Here is a 17,803-nt window from a genome sequence, read left to right on the forward strand (position 1 = left end):
GGTATGGTGGAGAATCCAAGTGCACTTTTCGCAACGGGCAATTTGCAGGTTGGGCACCTAGGGCCCCAGGTGAGATTTTTCCTCAGCCAAACCATCAGCTACCATAAACAACCAGCGATGTCGTTTCTCCAAGCCAGTTCGACCACGAGCACCAGTGCTACCACTGGCCAGGAATTGATCAATGATATCACCGTCAACAACCCCCCTGAAGACACGGTCTCCGACTTGTCGTTTTCGCCTCAGCAGGACTTGTTGGCAGTGGCTTCCTGGGACAAGAAGGTCCGGATCTACGAGATCGACCCCAGCTCCGGCAACAACCAGGGCAGAGCGTTGTACGAGCACGCAGCGCCTGTATTCAGCACCAGCTGGACGTTTGACGGTACCAAAGTGGTGAGTGGTGGTGCCGATAAGCAAGTCAAGCTCTTTGATATACAATCACAGCAAGCGCAACAGATTGGCGCCCACGACCAGCCCATAAAGTGTGTCAAGTATGTGGAGTGCGGGTCCACCAATACTCCGGCAGTTGTGTCGGCATCGTGGGATAAAACATTGAAATACTGGGACATGAGATCGCCCCAGCCCATCACCACGATCAATTTACCAGAGAGAGCTTACTGTATGGACACCAGCCAGAAGTTGCTCGTGGTAGGGTGCGCAGAGAGACACCTCGCCATCATCGACTTGAACAATCCCCAGCAGATCTTCAAAACCACCCAGTCTCCCTTAAAGTACCAAACCAGAACTGTCGCATGTTACCCACAAGGAAACGGCTACGCTGTGGGGTCCATCGAAGGAAGATGTGCCATACAATATATCGACGATGCCGAGCAAAGTAAGTATGGGTTCTCGTTCAAGTGTCACCGTAAACAACCCAACGCCACCACCTCCACCACCTCGGCCATCCGTGGGTCCACCAGCAACGAGTCCCACGCGTACGCCGTGAACTCGATTGCATTCCACCCGGTGTTTGGTACTTTCAGCACTGCTGGGTCCGATGGAACCTTCTGTTACTGGGACAAGGACGCCAAACAAAGATTGAAGTCCTTCCCAGGCCTCGACCAGACCATCACTGCCACCACCTTCAACAGAACCGGTACCATATTCGCGTACGCTTTGGGGTACGACTGGTCCCAGGGCTACATGGGCAACAGACCCGACTACCCTAATCAAATCAAATTACATGCTGTCAAGGAAGAGGAAATCAAGCAGAAGAAGAAGCGTTAGGCGAGAATTCCACCATGAGCGGCGCAGGGGTTGGGTGTTCCGAGATGCATGCCAACGTGTAAAAAGCTGTCACATCGATAGCACGCATGTCCAGATATGACCACATATCTTGTATATTAATGACGAATAGAAGTTCCTTTAGTAGGCGATGTAATGTGTTGGAATAATAGCTGGGGCTGAATAGGACAAATTAGGTAATATTTTGCTACAAGATACAAACGTTAACCATTGACTTATTCTCTAATGCACCTTGCCCTAACGATACTGGTCGCAGAAGGATAACAATTGTGCGATGACAACAACACTAGCAAGAGTATGAAGCTATACGCTCCTAATAGACTAACAAACCACGTTTAATCTAATCTAGTAGAGATGTCAGGATGTCGCAATCTGCGAGGCATGTCTTGGAACAAAGAGCCAGTCAGATACCAACCAGATGGGGAACTTCTATCACTTCTCAGTTTCAAATTGGTTCCTAAGGGGTGCCCAGCCAAGCTGTGACTCGTCCACCCCTCCAGATTGCCTAGATCGAGCCATGGAGGAGCCCCACCTGTCGTCACTACGACATCGCCACACGTGACGCTTAGTTGCGACAAACTCCCGCGCTAAATACCAACGTTGGTTGGTCCAATCCGGCAATTTTTCACCACAAGGGTATTGTTTAGATACGCCAAAGGGCACGATGACGGGTCAGAACAGTCACACCACGGCCAGGGGCCCACCAGCATACCCCAAGAGGGTGCTCGCAAGCGAGCCGTTTGCCGTCCAGATGGAGACGGTGGACAAGGCCCTCATTGAAGTGCAAAATCAGCCATCCAGCGTGTACATCAACGGAAACCGGGGTAAGAAGAAGCCCAGTTTCGCCAAGGCAGGTGTGCCGCAGGCTCGAGGAGTTCCTGCCTACACCATGGCTGCGTTCCAGAACTCAGCGCCCTTTGTCTCCCGAGGAGGCAGTTCGTTTGGAGGCCATAACGACCAGGACGCTAGCCACGATGGCAGCGTGGATGGGTTCATGGCGTCAGCCAAGGGCACCCCGATCTTAGGGGAGCCGGTGATGAGCGGCAGCAACAGCTCGTCCACCACTGTGGGCAGCAACAGCGACAGCACGCCTGGAGCCGCCATGGCTACGTTTGGGTTGTTTGACCCGTTCAAGCCGTTCGAGACGTATGGCGAAGTACTGTTTGCGTCGTCAGGACCGCTCGATCTAGCGGGAACCTCCAGACTCACCTCCATCTGGGGTACACCCAGCGGCAGCGGCCAGAAGCTCAGCGACACCACGGTGTGGGGCTAGCATTTATTTCAGTCACGGATTTTTTCCGGTTATTTCTAGGGTTTGGTTGGTTTGATTTACAACATGGTCCGGATATGTGGGTGTCACAGGGTGACGTGTATTATTGTAATAAAAGTACGATTAGCGAGGTGTAGGATGAGGAGGAAGAGGAGAAAAGAATTTCCAGAGTAGGGGATTTTCAGACTAGGATAGCTGAAAAGTAGGTGGGTGGATTTCCACACTAGGAAAGCGCCAGAGTAGGCAGCGATGGACTAGGGGTGATTCAAGAGTAGGTGGCAGAATTTCCGAACTAGGTTAGCTCCGGGGTAGGATAAGAGCATGGAAAATTCCAGAGTAGTGTGAGGTTTAGCCAGAATAAAGTGGTTTTCAGAGCAAGATAAGAAGATGGTTGAACGGAGATGGAATAGTCCATAGTAGGGCATTTTCCACAGTGGGATCGTTCCAGAGCAGGGGATTGATCTTCCCGGAGTAAAAGATGTGTCAGAGTACAACTAGATTCTCAAGGATGTCAAAGGAAGGTAACCAGAATACTTCTAGCACGTCAGGATGTCAGAGTGAGGAGATGTCAAGATGTCAGCAAAACTTTAGGGATGTCATAATCTCAGGGTATGGGATGTCAATGTAGGCGTTAGGGTAGCGACGTTTTGCGGGGATGACAGAATAGGAGTCTAGTGATGGCAGAATAGTGAGCACGGATACCAGAGTACGGATGTTACAGTTCTCAGCACGGATGCCAGACTGTTGATGGCAGACTACTTGTAGACCACATTGGCTACGTATGCTTCGACGCATGTTTCGCCCTATCTTATCACTATCTCCCGTCATGGGCCTTGTCCCTAGCGAGCCCGCGATACCGCGCTTCCCCGGCCCGCGCACTGACAGCCACACCACCATCTGGTACCATTTGGCACCATCTGGCACCGACTGTCAACGCCTGCCACGCCTATTGGCTGGAGGTACTAGGGCACCCTCCACGAGGCGCCAGGGTGTCCCCATAATCTCCTTCACTATTGCACTAAGGATGTCCTCCACCGGACTAGTGGAGCGTGCTCCCGCCCCAACGGCCGCCCAGCACTCGGCGGGACGGCGAAAGCTGGGACGGCCACCCCCGACCCCGACCCCGCGCGCACGCCCGCACCATGACCCTGGCGCATCACGTGCCAGGTTGTTTAGGGGCACCCCCTCCACCACCAGTGGGGGGCAAAGCAAGGACAGCAGTGACCGCATCGTAGCCCAGTAGCCACCACCAAGCCCCACCTCACCATCAGCTCGCCTCAATCATTCGCATCCCAGGCGCCCGGGCGTCCCCTCTCGACTCCTCCCGAAAATGGCCCCAGCTGGCGACGGCGGCGGCTAAGGTGGCCGCGCACGACCGCCTCCCTCCCGCTGACGTAAGCAGCCTGCAGGGAGGGATTTTTCACGCCGAGACAACAGTGGCCGCACCGATGTCTCCATCTCCCTATAGCCTACCTTATCAGCTATAGCACCACCCCATACTCTGGAGAGACCCCTCCCCAATCCTGCCGCATCCACCGACACTTCGTCCAACCATCCCGTTTTTGCGCGTCTATCTCCCACCCCAACCCCCCTTCTTATCCAAACAACGTCCAGTTGTATGACCAAGGCGCTTACGGTCCATACCAACAATCCAACATCTCCTGCCCATAAAAGCCCCAGTTTCCATCGAGGTAGCGTGCCACAGCCAGCTCTCTACACCCCCATCGCTCCCAGCCCTTTTCATCGGTGGATTCCGTGCACAACCCCACCAGTATGAGCCATCACAGCACGCCCCATTTGTACAACAAAAGAACGCCAGGCTCCATGAACGACGCAGGCTCTGCAGGCATGATGAAAGGACCCGGTGGAAACGGTGCCGCCAGCGGAAACTCGGCTGCTGCCAATGCCACCGCAGCAGCAGCAGCCGCCACGGCAGCCGCCAACAACCGCCCGATCTTGGATGCCTCCCACAGCGTGTCAGACACCCAGGCAGCCAACGCCAAACAGTTGTTAAATGCGTACATCTACGACTTTCTCATAAAGAGCAGGTTGCCGCAAAGCGCCAAAATCTTCGCCAACGAGGCCGACATCCCGTCTGTACCGGCGTCCAAGTCCCATCAGTCGTCCAACAAGAACTCGCCCCAGATCAACTCAGGCAACCCCAACTCCTCCTCGTCCAACTCGCCCCAGATGCCAAACAACCAGTTCAACAAGGACAACAACATACCCCTTTGTAATGTGGCGATGGATGCCCCTCAGGGTTTTTTGTTTGAATGGTGGCAGGTGTTTTGGGACGTCTTCCAGGCGAAGAACGGAGCCAATACCTTGAACAAGGGCGCCAGTCCTAACGTGGCCCTTCAATACTACCAACTACAGTTGTTGAAGCAAAGACAGCAGCAGGAGATGCAAGGGCTAAACGTACAGGCTGCCATGATGGGTGCTGCCGGCATGCCAAACGGCGGCCCCAATGCTGGCCCTGGAGGTGTTCCCGGAGCAGGAGCGGGCCAATTCCATCCTCAACAGAACCCACATCCTCAATTACTCCAGCAGCTTCAGATGCAATTGCAGATGCCTCAGGCCCAACTTCTTGCACAGGGGCAACAGGGCCAAGCACAGCCTGGCCAGGTTCAAGGCGCCCAGGGCCTGCAGCCTCAGGGTCAACAACCCCAGATTCCTCAAGGCCAAATGCCCCAACAACCACAGCAGCCCCAACAGGGGCAGCAGCCACACATGCCACCACAGGGTCAACCCGCAATGGATCCCCAACAGCAACAGCGATTAATGATGCAAATGATGATGAAGCAACAACAACAAGGTGCTTCCCAACAGCATATTCCCATCAGTGGAAATCCTTTGGACCCCCAACAACAGCAATTATTGGCTAACATGGGTCCAAACAATGGCTTGCACCTTCAACAACAATTGTTCTTATCGCAACAGCATCAACAATCACAGAATAGAATTCAACAGCACGCTCAGAATCAAATGAACAATTTGCGTCAGCAAGCTGCTGTTGCTGCACAACAACAACAGCAGCAAGTGGCACAAGCGCAGAACCAGCCCCAACCACATCTGCATGATGGATCGAGCAATAATTCGCCTGCAAACGGCCAAAGAATGGCCCAAATGACTCCTCAGACTCAGCAGGCACCCGCTCCTCCTATGAATGGCATGCAGCAGTTCCCTCAGCAGCAGGGTATGATGAGTGGTCCTGGCTCACAGGCTCCCACGCCTTTCGCACAGGGACAAGCTCCACCTCATGTTGTTAGAATGAACAGCGCGAGTGGAAAGGCAGGAATGCCTAACCAAGGTAGCCCAGTGATGGCTAATGCCAATAACAACGGGGTAAATAATAACCTCATGAACAAAAATGTTAACAACAATAATCCTAATAATGCTAATGCCAACGTCAATGGGGCAAATAGAAATATGAACGCTCTTCAAGACTACCAAATGCAATTGATGTTGTTAGAGAAGCAAAATAAGAAGAGGCTTGACATTGCAAGAAATAATGGAAACGTCGACCAAGGACAGGCCCTTTTGGGTGGAAATATTTTACCTGGTCAACAACAGCAACAAGGTATTCCAGGTGGAGGTGCTCAACAACTTTCTCAAAAGGCATCACCAGCCACAGCTACCAATTCTCCAGTCATAAATAATAAACCATCGCCTTCGAGCGCAGGAGGAAAGAAAAAGAAAGAGGCACCTGCCAAGAGAGGAAGGAAGCCTAGCACTGGCGGGGCCAATGTACAATCTACACCAGTAAACAATAATGCTGCCAACACTCCTAGTTTACTAAAGAAGGAGTATAATGCCCCTCTCACTCCAGCTTCAGAGTCACAAAATGATCTCAAGAGGAAGAGAAAGAATAATGGTGCTCCAGATTCACCCAAGAAGCAAGCAACTTCCAAGGGAGCTGTCAAGAAGGAAAAATCCATCAAAGAGGAAACTGGAGATGAATCCAATCAAGCTAAGAAGAAAGATGACGGAAACATGTTACCTCCAGCAGTCACATCCAACTTCCAAGATCCAGTTGGTGCACCTGATCAAATATTCCCAGTGGAGATCCTCAGTGGTAATGGAGCAGGTGATAGTCATAACTTTTTCGGTACTTCCACTCAGCCAAGCCAGGGCGCTTTAGATGATATTGATTTCGATTTCAATCAATTCTTAGACGGCAATGGTGACAGTGGATTGAATGATGGAATTGGAGGGTTCAATTGGGGAAATGTGGATGCAATTGAGAATGGAGATTAGTCCTGTTTCCAATGTCTAGGTAATTCTGACAAGCCTTTTCTTCATTGACTTTTTGTTTTACACTTTATTTCTATCATGTTTCTTATACTATTTCTTTATGTACTATAAGTATTCTTAATTAATCCAAGTCGAACCAAGAGTTCAGTGATACAAATTAAAGAGTACCCTGTAAACGTTGCTTTCTGAGCTTCTTCTTTCTTTCTTTCTCTTCATCTATGACTACTCCTTCGAACCAAGTATTTGAGAGCCATACACCTACCAACACGGAGGCCAAAATACTGACCAAGACCGCGCTACTCAACTTAGTTGAAGGGAATACGTTCCAGCACCATTCATGTACTATCCACACAATTGCCAGGGGAATAAAGCCCCAGTTGGTGAAATAGAGTAAGGCAGGTAATTGCCAACAGTACCACGACAAAAATTGATAGTGCAAAGATCTAGCAAATAGTATGCCAATCACATTGGAAGTAGACAATATAAGGAAAACCAATTTTGGCCCTGTCTTGCTCTTGGTAATCAAGTTGTTAGGGGAAACAGTGGACTTAAATGTGAAAGCTTCCATGATCAAAACAGGCAAGTCTTTACCCACGATTTGAGGGTGCAAGTATCTGGTCAATACAAAAGTACATAATACAAACAAGTTTCCTGCAAGCAAGATGGTGGCAAATTCTCTGCTTAAGAAAAATTCTTCAGAGACAAACCTCCAATTCACAGTCCATTTGTACATGAATTGTCTAGAGAAATCGAAGGCTTGGTTGATGTAATTCCATCTGATGAGATTAGCTTCCTCATCATCAAAGAATGGTAACAAGAATTGCCAGCCCATAACAACTTGAATAAGGGGGATGATGACCAAAATAATCAAAAACTTCAATAAGTTCTCTCCGGTCAAAAAGTAGGCCACTACCAAGAATCCTGGCAAGTATAATAACGCGTTCATCTTGATGGAGATGGCGATACTGTAAAGATCAGCTGCCATTACTACCAAGAAAAACGAGGCCCATTCGCTGGTGGAGTACCAGTAGGAGGCTTGCTGAAGAATCACACACACTCCAACCATTGCTGCTGTGGTGAAGCAGTCGTTGAATAATCTGAGCACGTAGATGGAAAAGAGTCTCTTGCTACCTAGCAACAACATCATGGGCCATGGCTGAAAGTTGGCGATAGAAGAGTACGAGATGATCACCAACAAGTTGGTGAAGGTGAGTAAGTAGCCAAAAAGCAGCTGGGCCAACTGGATATTTGCACCTTGATTGGTGAGCATATTGATGAACTGGTAGATTTGGACGTATCCTCCTGGATACACAATGGGTCCCGTGTCTCCGCCAATAAGCTTGTAGTCCAATTCACCATCATTGATGAGACTGATCTGTTGCATGTAAGTGACAAAGTCAATTTCCGTGTAAAGAACGAATCCAATGATAACTTTGGCCATTATTGCCGTCAACATGAACACTACCGGGCCTGCCACGCGTCGGTAGAATGGATCATACAAAAGGGCATTGATTCCATCTTTGATATCATTCAACACGTTTTTGATGGTCAAAGGTGGTAATTCCTCTTCCTTTGCAGGGGATTTGGGAGCAGTAGTATCAGAGACTGTGCTGGAAGGCTGCTTACGCTGCCTGAGCTCTGGCTGGTCTGACATGGAGAGGTGGTGGGTGGTGTTTAAGTTGGAGTTGACGATGCCCAGCGCTACCAGATATAACACGGGCTGTATGCAGGATAATCACCAAACACGGCTCCAGAATTAAGAGCATAATAATTCGTTAACCAACTCAGCTGGACTGCAAGTGAGGCTTTAGAAATAGGAATATTGACACAGGTGGGGNGTTTAAATTAAATTAGTTTTGGGAATGGAAAATAGGTAAGTAGATTTATTTTAGTTAATCAAGTAACTTCAGGAACAATGTTTAGCCATGCAGTATACATGTTACTGTTTTGACTAACGTGTGGAAAGAATTTAAGAATGCAAAGATAATATTTTGGAGCCAAGTTGACCATCAGATTGATATTTCAGAGATTGAAATGCTACATTAAGAAAAGAAGATGTAGTATTCTATATCCAATTCCTAGTTAAGACTCATTGAATTTTCTGGAATAGTTGAGTGTGGTGAGCGCGCCTAGACCAGCACTCAAAGTAGAGCCACAAGTAAGCAACCAAAGGAAAGTCTGATTCGGAACCAAGTGATATTAATGCAGTTGATCGATGGTAGACTACAATTAATTAGCCATTTTTCAAATCCAGAGGCTAACAGTAACGATGATTTTGAACTGTCTATTAATACTATGTTATGTACACCATGACTACGCCACAAAAGACCTGGTCGATTTCTTCTTGAATATTCTCTGGACATCTCTTTTTCTTCTCTTACACTCTCTAGAGAATTCACCTCTCATCTTCCAGAACCATTGCTCGTATGCAGACTCCTCTCCTTCTTGAATGACAAGCTCCTCGGTTTCTCCCGGCAACTTTATTGTCTCAGCAACACCACCAATCTTGTTCAATTGGGTCTGGGTTTGGAGGAAAGGCGAGTCTAAATGTGGCCAAAAGAGTCCGTACTTTTGGGACTGCTTTAAAAGAGTCTCTTCTTGTTGTTTATCTCTGATCTGTTTCAAGAGCGCCTCCTGCTCAGCTGCATCGATAATTTGTGCCTGTTCATCCACGTCTTCGTCCTCTTCTGAAAGAGCCAATTTGAACGAATCCTTGGATTCGGGATTGAATAACGATCTCAAAGTCTCAGTATTGTTGGGGGCACCAAAAGTAGGAATAAATTCTTCTTCCGAATCATCAGCTTTGTTTTCCACTTCCTCGTAGTATTCTTCTTGATAGTTAGTTGGAACATTGTTGTCGTTGCTAGCAGCAGTGTAGTCTTGGTTGTAGTCCTGGTTGTAGTCTTCGTTATAGTCTTCGAAGTTCTCCACCTTCTCTTGCGGCTTCAAACTACTGAAGTCCACTTCATTACCTTCATCATCTTCATCATAGTAGGTTTCTTCTTGAGGTTTGTCAAGGTCGCCCTTGTATTGGCTCAAAATTTGAGTGGCCTTGTTGTAGTCATAAGTCTCGATGCCTTCATCTTCAACCAAGCCCTGGGCTCCACCTTCAGCTTCATAATCATATCTGACCACTTTTCTTCTGCCCTTGTTGTCAAAGATGATATCTTCTTTTTCAATGCCATTACCTTCTTCGATTTCAACCGGTTTTTCGAAATCATGCTTGTCTAAAATGGATGCTAAAATGGATTTGTTCTTCATCTCCTCCTGGATGAACTCCTCGTCTTCCTCATGTACTCCTTCTTTTCCATACGAGGCAACGCCTGCGCTATCAATACCGCATTTACCATCATTTGGACCTCCCAAAATTGGGTCGTTTACCAATACCCTTTTTCTATGTCTCTCAATGAGATGGTCATCTCCACTTTTCCATGCCCCGTCAACATATCTCCAAGTCAATTCAGTAGTTGATTTGTTTTCTAAGCCCCACAATTTAGTCTTATAGTTCTTGAATGTCTTCAATTCTCCGTTAATCAAGATTCTGAGCGTCTGTTGTTTTCTATCAAGGGCAGAACGCTCTGTCGTTCTCATTCTTCCTTTGATCACCTCACCACCTCCAGATAAACGTGAATATGCATGCACATGTGTTTTATTAAATGGCTTTGTTATAGAACCATATGAGTTTGTTCCTATCAACGTTCTAGATGGAGGTTTGTTCTTGGTGTTTCCTGAAATATCCTTGTACATATGACTGGATTTCATGAATCCGTTAGGGTTGAAAACGGTACGGCCAGAGGTCAACTCGCCGTTCAAGGAGTTCACTGGGTATAATGTAGATGCTTCTTTGATTCTGGCATCTCTTGCTCTACTGACATTATCCTGCTTGATTCTCTCTGACCGAAGAGCGTCTGGACGCTTGTGGTCCTTCTCCCAGGCTTCTTTGTAGTCGGGCTTGGCTTTGCTGATGGTGAGTTTCATTCCCATGAATAATAATCCGTTGAAAGACGACTTTAATTTATCAAACCCTCCTTCTGGGAGTTGGATGGTGACAAAGCCATAGTAGTGGTCTTGGAGAGGTTTGGAGTGGAGTTCAAGCTCCTTGGTGATTGTACCAAACTTGGCCAAACGGGTGCTGAGGGTCTGATGAGAAGCATAAAGCTTTGGGGAGATATTCCCAATATGGATACGTGTTTCCATGGGTGAATATATACAAGTTGGTGAAAGTAATCCAGCTATAGTTCAAGTGCGATTAGATACCTTAACGGAATGCCTGAGCTTCTAGACAGGGCTGAATAGTTGAATTGATGCCTACGGGCTCGAAATATATGTTGAAAAATGATGAGCGATGAGATCGCAAGTCTGATCATGTGACTGGGTATGGTTCTCGATAATCACCATGGAATCAAGCAACGGAAAAACACCAAAACCTACCAATAATTGTTCCTAAATATGAGTGGCTTAGATGCTGAGATCTGGAGAGGCTGGCAGACGGTAATGGATGGGTATAAAGATGCTGAAGAAGGAGTGGCCCCAGGATCTGATCTATCACAAGTAGAGGTCGAGGATGACCAAGAAGTGAACCTCTCAGAAACCATTCCACAGTTGCAAGCATTGATCGACAGGAGCGATAACAGCAAGGAACTAGAGCAAGAGATCAAGGTATTGTTCATGAGAGGGTATTGGAATGGATTCTATGCCGGGTTTGAGCAAGGAAGTGGGCAATAGGCACTCGACTCGAGTTATCCCAATGAAAAGCCAATTATCATAAGGCTTACGCGAATAGAAGATCACGGAAACCTAGAATGGTAAAAGAGAGCTTTCCTTCATCCATCGATCTACTTGCCATTAGTATCTTATCATCTATTGGTCTGTCAATTCCAAACTATATTCAGGCGTGGACTCAGCCAAAGCTTATATGCTTCTACAGGAGCAGAGACTGGGTCGGGCGTGGTAATTGCTCCTATTGAGGACAATTCGCAAAGATTATTACGTGAGGATGGAGTTACTACTGCTGAAAAATGGATAATTATTACCCCCATGAGTACGCAATTCCAGCATTTCTTTGGCTCGATGCAAGTACAGTCAACATCTGGGGCGATAATGAAAGTTTGACCTGTCCACGAATTTTCCATGAACTTCCCATGGATAATTAATTTGGAAGTTTATAAGCAAGATAATCAGTATTATCTACTAATAAACACCATATTCAGTTATCTACTGTCACCTCTCCACAAGGCATTTCGAGCTAACTCTTCTGTTCGCATACTCTACAGAACTACAATTGTCGATAGTTAATAATCTATGATTTACACTAGCTAAAACGCCGGGAGTAGCCCTAAACCACTCAAGTGGCAGCCCACAAGTCAGACAAACCCATGAGGGAGGTGACGGTACCAGCCAAACCAACGTCACCCTCGGAAAAGTGCAAGTAGTCCAAGGAGTTAAGGGCGACGAAAGCGTCCAAGAGGTCCCAGACCCACTTTCTCTTAGCCTTGTAGATCTTCTTGTCAACGGCTTCCTTCTGCTCGGGCTTCTCCTGTTCAGACTTGTATTTGTTCAATGTGCTGATGGTGTGCACCGAGTTGATGAGACCAGCAATCAACCCGAGCAACCAGAATCTGGAGCCCCAGGTGGACACGGTGGGGAAACGCTTCTTGTCCACTATGCCCAACAACTTGAAGAACGTGATGGAGTCCAACCCCAAGTATGCGGCGTAACTCAAGTTTCTGAGCACGGTGGTGGATCTCAACACAGGGTCCAACAATTTGTTGTCGTAGGTCTGGGCCGCGGTCTGAAGGTGGTTCAACGGCTTCAAGAATCTCATACCCTTTCTAATGAAGGTGACGTTGCTCTTCAAGTCCTTGAAGAGTCTGACCCACTCGGCTGGGTATCCCTTGCGGGCGAGGTAGTATCCTAAGAATCTGGACAAGTATGCCACCAAACGGAAGGCCTTCTCCCTCTTGGGGGTACTGTCCAAGAACTTGATTAACTTGGCAAACGTAGGGTGGTAAATGACGGCGTCGGCAACCATGATGATGATATGGAGATTGAGGGATTGGTGGATTTCGGAGTCTTATAGCTGGGGATCTTATGTGGAGGAGATCACGAGGACCGAGGCCCGTTTTTCGGGTGGCCGGGGAAGGGCCCAGCACGTGAAATGGTGGGGCTTACTGGATGGCGGATCCGTGACGGGTGGGGGTCCCGACATACCGAGAGCTAGTCAGGGTTCTGCGCTACATTGTCTAGCATGGTGTGGCTAGTGAGTGAATAGTATATTGGCTAGCGATCGCACGACTCTACCTTGGCTTTGCTCGTGGGTAGCAATTTATGCCAGTCGCAAGTCTGAGGGTGAAAGACAGTGAAGTATGGATTATAGCTTTATTGACAATTTAAGTGTCTTTTTTGTAGTACGCAATCTCAGCTTGTGGTTAATACTATTGTATCTGCTAAAAGTACTCGGTGGCTCGGCCAATAAATTCCATCTGGATAACTGTGAAACACTTCTCTATTTGGTGCAATAGATAGTATCTAAGGCAATTATTTGTACTATTCGTCGTTCGCCTTGCTTTGCACTAGCCAGTATATAGCATGACATGGAAGACTAAAATATAGCATATTGCCAGTTATCCCTCTACAAAATTTATTACTCTTATCTCTCTGCTTCTTGGTGAATCTACACCCGGTACAGTTAGTCTTGCTAGCTGCCCGGAAGCTACATTAGCCTTGGTTAGCTAGTACATGTATTGTTGCTGTATTTTCTATCTTGCTAGCCAGAAAGTTTTTGTAGCTTATCAGCTAGCTAGCAAATGCATAATTCTCAGCACTAGTCTCCAACTCTAGCTCGGGCTTTCCTGCTGTTCTGTCTCCGCGAGTCTCGCTGACTTCCTCATTTATAGTGAAGTCGCTGCTATCGGAACTGCTGCGGTCAGAGGTCTCCGGCTCTAAGGGACCATTGATCACTCCAAAACTCTTTTGTCTTTCCTTTCGCTGTATCGAGTTGACCTCTGTGGGCTTGGAGCTGACGTTGGACTTTGAAAAAGGGTCATTGAAGTCTTGATAGTGCCTCTTGATACGAGGGTTGCGGAGCCCCAGTAAATTCTCATGGATCTCAAAGATCCCGTCAGTCAAATTTTTCCCATCAACCAAATCCAACATGTTCGAGCCTGCAATGTGAGGGTGGCTGGGTCTTCTAGAACTGTAATCATACATCAAAGAATTGACCGATCCATTTCGATACGCCAAGTCATCGATAGTTGCAGACGAGGCATGTCTACCCGATGGATTTGCACCCACTGATCCAGAAACAATTGACGATGTGGACAATGCCAAGAGTGGAATCGTCTGGTCTACCGGTAAATCAGACGTCAGCGAGTTTAACGAGGTGATTGATGACCTGCGAGACATCGCGGCGGAGTTCAAGCCTGATCCTATACTTTCAGGTGGTACAAGAGGGGATCCTGGAGTATCTGTGATGTCTATACTTGCCCGCTCATCTGGAACCTCAAGCCTATTGGCCTGATCTTCCTCTGTTGAGTCTTTGTCTAGATCCAGTAAAGCTTGTTCCAAGGACCTTTTGGGTTCACGAGGAGACAAGTCCTCAGCAGGCCTTGCATTGAGCTGCTTGCTTAGCATGTCCTTTACAGGAGTTTCCTGCAATGGTGAAGCTGGAATAACATTTATGTTATTCACAACTGGCGGACTGGCCCTACCTGGGGCTGTAACGCTGATGCGCAATGGTGACAATGATAAGGAGTCCTCTTCCTCATACGCTGGTGGAGGGGCGATGTTTATAGCAGTCGAAGGATCCAAATCGGGATTGAATGGTGGTGGGTTGACAGATGGTTTTCTGAGCAAATGAATAGGTCTTTGGATAGGCGAGTTCAATGGACTCAGGAATGTTCCTGGATGGGGTGTAGCTTGAGGGGATTGGAGTGGAGTGGGAATTTTCTTAGGTTTGTATAAGTTGGCCTCAAGATGCATTTTTCCGTCTCTTTCTATCGGGTCATCGTTATTCAATGCAGAATTGAGATGGTAGAATGTTGGCTGAATCATTGCATCTAAAGAAAGAGTAGTATCCGATCTGTTTACACCAGGTAATAATGGATTTGGTGGATGGGTTCCATCGATAGGCTGGACCTCGGGTGAAAGCGGTGGGGAATTCTCTGAATAATTAGGTAACGATATGTTACTAGGGGCAGATCCGTTGTCATATGCTGGCAATAAAGTATTTCCGTGTGCTGCTAATGGCGAAAGAATATGAATGGGCGAGTCGATCGATATTTCATAGTGCTTCCGCTTTTCTGGTTTTTCGGGGTCTTTCCTGGAGATTCTTAAGCAAATCTTGATCCAGTGATGGGCTTGAATGGTGTCAAGGGAAGTATCCGGATGGATTTCGTGGGTGAACTTTTCATTCAACACTCTGGGAACATACAATTGAAATTCCAATTCTTTTGGGAGCACTTCATCATCGACATCAGGGGATTCGGAGTCATCATTGCCACCACCTGCACTCAACAAAGATTTGCCTTTTTTAGCCTTGTGCTCTAACAACAAGTACTTCTTAGGAGGTTCCATTCTATGGACCTTTTTATTCTGGCAGTAGTATTCTAAGTTTTCCGTCAAGTAGACTCTGATTCTGTGGAGAGCCACCTTTCCCCACAACGGCACGAATCTAAATGCTAGAGGAAGGTAGGAGTTGAGGATCACCGACTTACCTCCCACCACGATATCGTACCTAAGCTGGTCTTCCCAGTCTCTGCTGATGACAATTGGTTCGTTTTCTTCTAGGTTAAATTCCGCAGGCGTTCTGACGATCTCTATAGGTAAACGTGCGTTCAAGTTGGACTTGAAGGTGCCTGCTCTGGTGACGGTGGCTTCGAAGTGGTACTCGACTGAACCAAAGGTGACGGAGCATGTTTCAGGTGTGGAAGGCGGAAGCGGATGCTCGAAGTTGTAGATATAGTCGCCGGGAGCAAAGTGGCCTGTTTTGGGGTCGGACTCGCTGGCGCTGGCGGTGGTGCTCAACTCGTTGAAGATAGAGCCTGCTTCAGGAGCAGGCGACGCTGCACGGCGGACGAAGCTGGGGGAGAGGTTGCGGGTGAAGAAGTTGCCAGCCTGGGGGTCCATGGACGGTGAGGAAGAGCGGGAGAAGGTGTCTGCGAGATTCAACTGGGAGATGTCGTGGTCTGCGTTGTAACCAGCGGTGGTAGAGCCGTCAGGCTCGCGGTACACGTCAGCACCGTTGTTTGGGCCCGAGAACTGGCCCTGCTGGAAGAACGGCCAGGTGTGGGACACGATGTCGTTGATCTCGCTGAACGTGGTGCGCTTGGGGGGGATACCCTCGGGCCACTCCGTGCGCTGCTGGCCCTTGAACGTGAGGGTGATGGACTTGACCTTGCTGGGTTTCAACACCCGGACGTAGAGGGTGCCCCTAAGCAAGGTGGGGGGCCGTTCGGCGAATTCGTTGGCCGTGAAGCCCTGGACAAAGAGGGTCTTTTCGGCTGGTATGATGTACACTTGCATGGACGACGTCTGGGTCAACGGTTTGTCGGGAAGCGTGGGGATGTAGGTTTCGACGTCGCCGGCTGTCCCTGTACCGGTGCTGCCGGCGAGCGTTAGCTGCAGTGCCGGGAAGAGCGGGCTGTTGGGGATTCCAGACATGGTGGTGGTGGAGAGAAGAAATGTATCCCCTAAATCGCGATGATTTTGTCCCCGGACTGCACAGGCGTGCGAGGAAAAACGGGGAGGGCCAGGAAATAAGATGGAACGGGGGGAATAGTGGAGGAAATGGAGAGAAATGGGGAGGAACGGAGCGGGAGGCAAGAGGGAAATGAGAGGTTGGAGGATTGGGATTCGGGGGTAGAAAGGCGGTATAGCTGTCTATTGTTATATTTATGGAGGTCGTAAGGTTTTTCTACAGGAGCAGTTTTGGGATTTTTTGGTTTTCTTATTCCACACCAGCGATCTAATTCCGTCTCCTGTTGCATCGTTGCTGCCGCCTCTCCCGGCACAGACCCTGCCTTGCCTACATCTGCCAGATCTCCTTGGCACATCCGCTGATGTGCGCGTACTGCACACAGCATGACACCATCACGGCATCTCCGCATCACCAGAATCAGAAGTCACCCCGGACCAGATCCATCTAATAGTATACTTGGGACCCCAGACCCCCAGGCCCCATACGCCTACCACCCACCCCAAACAATCATGCTCCGCAGCATCCCCCACAGCGTCACCCGCGCCGTCCACTCTACCCGGCTGTACCGTACCAAAGGTGCCAAAAACAAAAAGCCTCTGGCAACAGCCGGATCCGGCACCCTGGTGGCCAAGAAGTCCTCCCGCACCGTCCATCTCGCTCCCCACGAGTTTCCCACGCCCCACAATGTGCAACATGACCCCTCACTGTTCACCACCATCCACACTCCCTATGGCTGGGTACCAGTCCCCAAGAAGTGCTACTCGTTCAAGTGGACCAAAGACCAGCTCGACCTCCGTATACAGGCACAGTATGGCACTTCCTCGCCGTCGTTGTCAGAGTTGCAGCAGTTGGTGTGTGACTGGGCCTCCACTGTAGATACCTCTGTCATCCCCAAGACCGAAAAGCCCACTGCCCGCGAGTTGGCCCAAGTGAAGGAAGATGCATTGTACCGGTCGCAGCTCAAGTTCGAGATCTACGATGGCGAGGGCAACAAGAACGGCACCGTCAACAAGAGACCATTCTTGCAGAAAACCACTCAAGGAGACAAAACGGTGTTGCGAGGCACCGTCAACTTCACCCATGCCTGGAACTACTTCTACCTGATCACATATCCCCAGTACAGCGAGTTGCCCCAGGGTCAGGGTACCAAAAAGGTACTGGCCCTCTGGAACGAGATGAAGATGGATGAGAAGGAGGTGTACCGCCAAAAGTATGCCGACTTGTTGAAGGAGGGAAACGACATCTACAAGGGCAAGATCGTCACCATCGAAGAAAAAATGAAAATCAACCGCACCTTCAACAAGTATAAGGAGACACAGCGGGCCAAGGTCGCTGCCAGA

General features: G+C 48.6%; 10 protein-coding genes across 10 annotated transcripts; 5 read left to right on the plus strand and 5 right to left on the minus strand.

Annotated features, from left to right (window-relative positions):
* Positions 1 to 117: 117 nt before the first annotated feature.
* Positions 118 to 1,224, plus strand: GLE2 (RNA export factor; the record flags this gene model as incomplete). The annotated part of the gene is made up of 1 exon (XM_020211394.1): positions 118 to 1,224. The coding sequence occupies one exon, from the start codon at positions 118 to 120 to the stop codon at positions 1,222 to 1,224; it is 1,107 nt and encodes a 368-aa protein (XP_020067074.1).
* A 682-nt stretch (positions 1,225 to 1,906) lies between these two features.
* Positions 1,907 to 2,515, plus strand: CANTADRAFT_4006 (uncharacterized protein; the record flags this gene model as incomplete). The annotated part of the gene is made up of 1 exon (XM_020208823.1): positions 1,907 to 2,515. One exon carries the CDS (start codon positions 1,907 to 1,909, stop codon positions 2,513 to 2,515), a length of 609 nt encoding a protein of 202 aa, XP_020067075.1.
* A 1,505-nt stretch (positions 2,516 to 4,020) lies between these two features.
* FLO8 (Flo8p) lies at positions 4,021 to 6,846 on the plus strand. Its single transcript, XM_020206240.1, has one exon. It carries the CDS (start codon positions 4,286 to 4,288, stop codon positions 6,767 to 6,769), a length of 2,484 nt encoding a protein of 827 aa, XP_020067076.1. The 5' UTR covers positions 4,021 to 4,285; the 3' UTR covers positions 6,770 to 6,846.
* Positions 6,847 to 6,923: 77 nt separating this feature from the next.
* CANTADRAFT_87904 (dolichyl-P-Man:Man(5)GlcNAc(2)-PP-dolichol alpha-1,3-mannosyltransferase) lies at positions 6,924 to 8,420 on the minus strand (the record flags this gene model as incomplete). Its single annotated transcript, XM_020211395.1, has 2 exons — positions 6,924 to 8,332; positions 8,393 to 8,420. 2 exons carry the CDS (start codon positions 8,418 to 8,420, stop codon positions 6,924 to 6,926), a joined length of 1,437 nt encoding a protein of 478 aa, XP_020067077.1.
* A 617-nt stretch (positions 8,421 to 9,037) lies between these two features.
* NOP8 (Nop8p) lies at positions 9,038 to 11,065 on the minus strand. The gene has a single exon (XM_020207184.1). It carries the CDS (start codon positions 10,961 to 10,963, stop codon positions 9,080 to 9,082), a length of 1,884 nt encoding a protein of 627 aa, XP_020067078.1. The 5' UTR covers positions 10,964 to 11,065; the 3' UTR covers positions 9,038 to 9,079.
* Positions 11,066 to 11,311: 246 nt separating this feature from the next.
* CANTADRAFT_34693 (uncharacterized protein) lies at positions 11,312 to 11,473 on the plus strand (the record flags this gene model as incomplete). The annotated part of the gene is made up of 1 exon (XM_020208597.1): positions 11,312 to 11,473. A coding segment is annotated over one exon (162 nt), but the record flags the coding sequence as incomplete, so codon positions are not given.
* A 91-nt stretch (positions 11,474 to 11,564) lies between these two features.
* Positions 11,565 to 12,004, minus strand: CANTADRAFT_130740 (uncharacterized protein). Its single transcript, XM_020206243.1, has one exon. The coding sequence runs from the start codon at positions 11,896 to 11,898 to the stop codon at positions 11,638 to 11,640; it is 261 nt and encodes an 86-aa protein (XP_020067080.1). The 5' UTR covers positions 11,899 to 12,004; the 3' UTR covers positions 11,565 to 11,637.
* Positions 12,005 to 12,110: 106 nt separating this feature from the next.
* On the minus strand, positions 12,111 to 12,797 carry PEX11 (Pex11p; the record flags this gene model as incomplete). Its single annotated transcript, XM_020209095.1, has 1 exon — positions 12,111 to 12,797. One exon carries the CDS (start codon positions 12,795 to 12,797, stop codon positions 12,111 to 12,113), a length of 687 nt encoding a protein of 228 aa, XP_020067081.1.
* A 1,019-nt stretch (positions 12,798 to 13,816) lies between these two features.
* Positions 13,817 to 16,414, minus strand: CANTADRAFT_40948 (uncharacterized protein; the record flags this gene model as incomplete). Its single annotated transcript, XM_020208849.1, has 2 exons — positions 13,817 to 14,036; positions 14,088 to 16,414. Coding segments are annotated over 2 exons (2,547 nt in total), but the record flags the coding sequence as incomplete, so codon positions are not given.
* A 675-nt stretch (positions 16,415 to 17,089) lies between these two features.
* CANTADRAFT_31337 (uncharacterized protein) lies at positions 17,090 to 17,746 on the plus strand (the record flags this gene model as incomplete). The annotated part of the gene is made up of 1 exon (XM_020208390.1): positions 17,090 to 17,746. A coding segment is annotated over one exon (657 nt), but the record flags the coding sequence as incomplete, so codon positions are not given.
* Between the last annotated feature and the right edge of the window lie 57 nt (positions 17,747 to 17,803).

This window comes from Suhomyces tanzawaensis (genome assembly GCF_001661415.1).
Source record: "Suhomyces tanzawaensis NRRL Y-17324 unplaced genomic scaffold CANTAscaffold_1, whole genome shotgun sequence".
NCBI lineage: Eukaryota > Fungi > Ascomycota > Pichiomycetes > Serinales > Debaryomycetaceae > Suhomyces > Suhomyces tanzawaensis.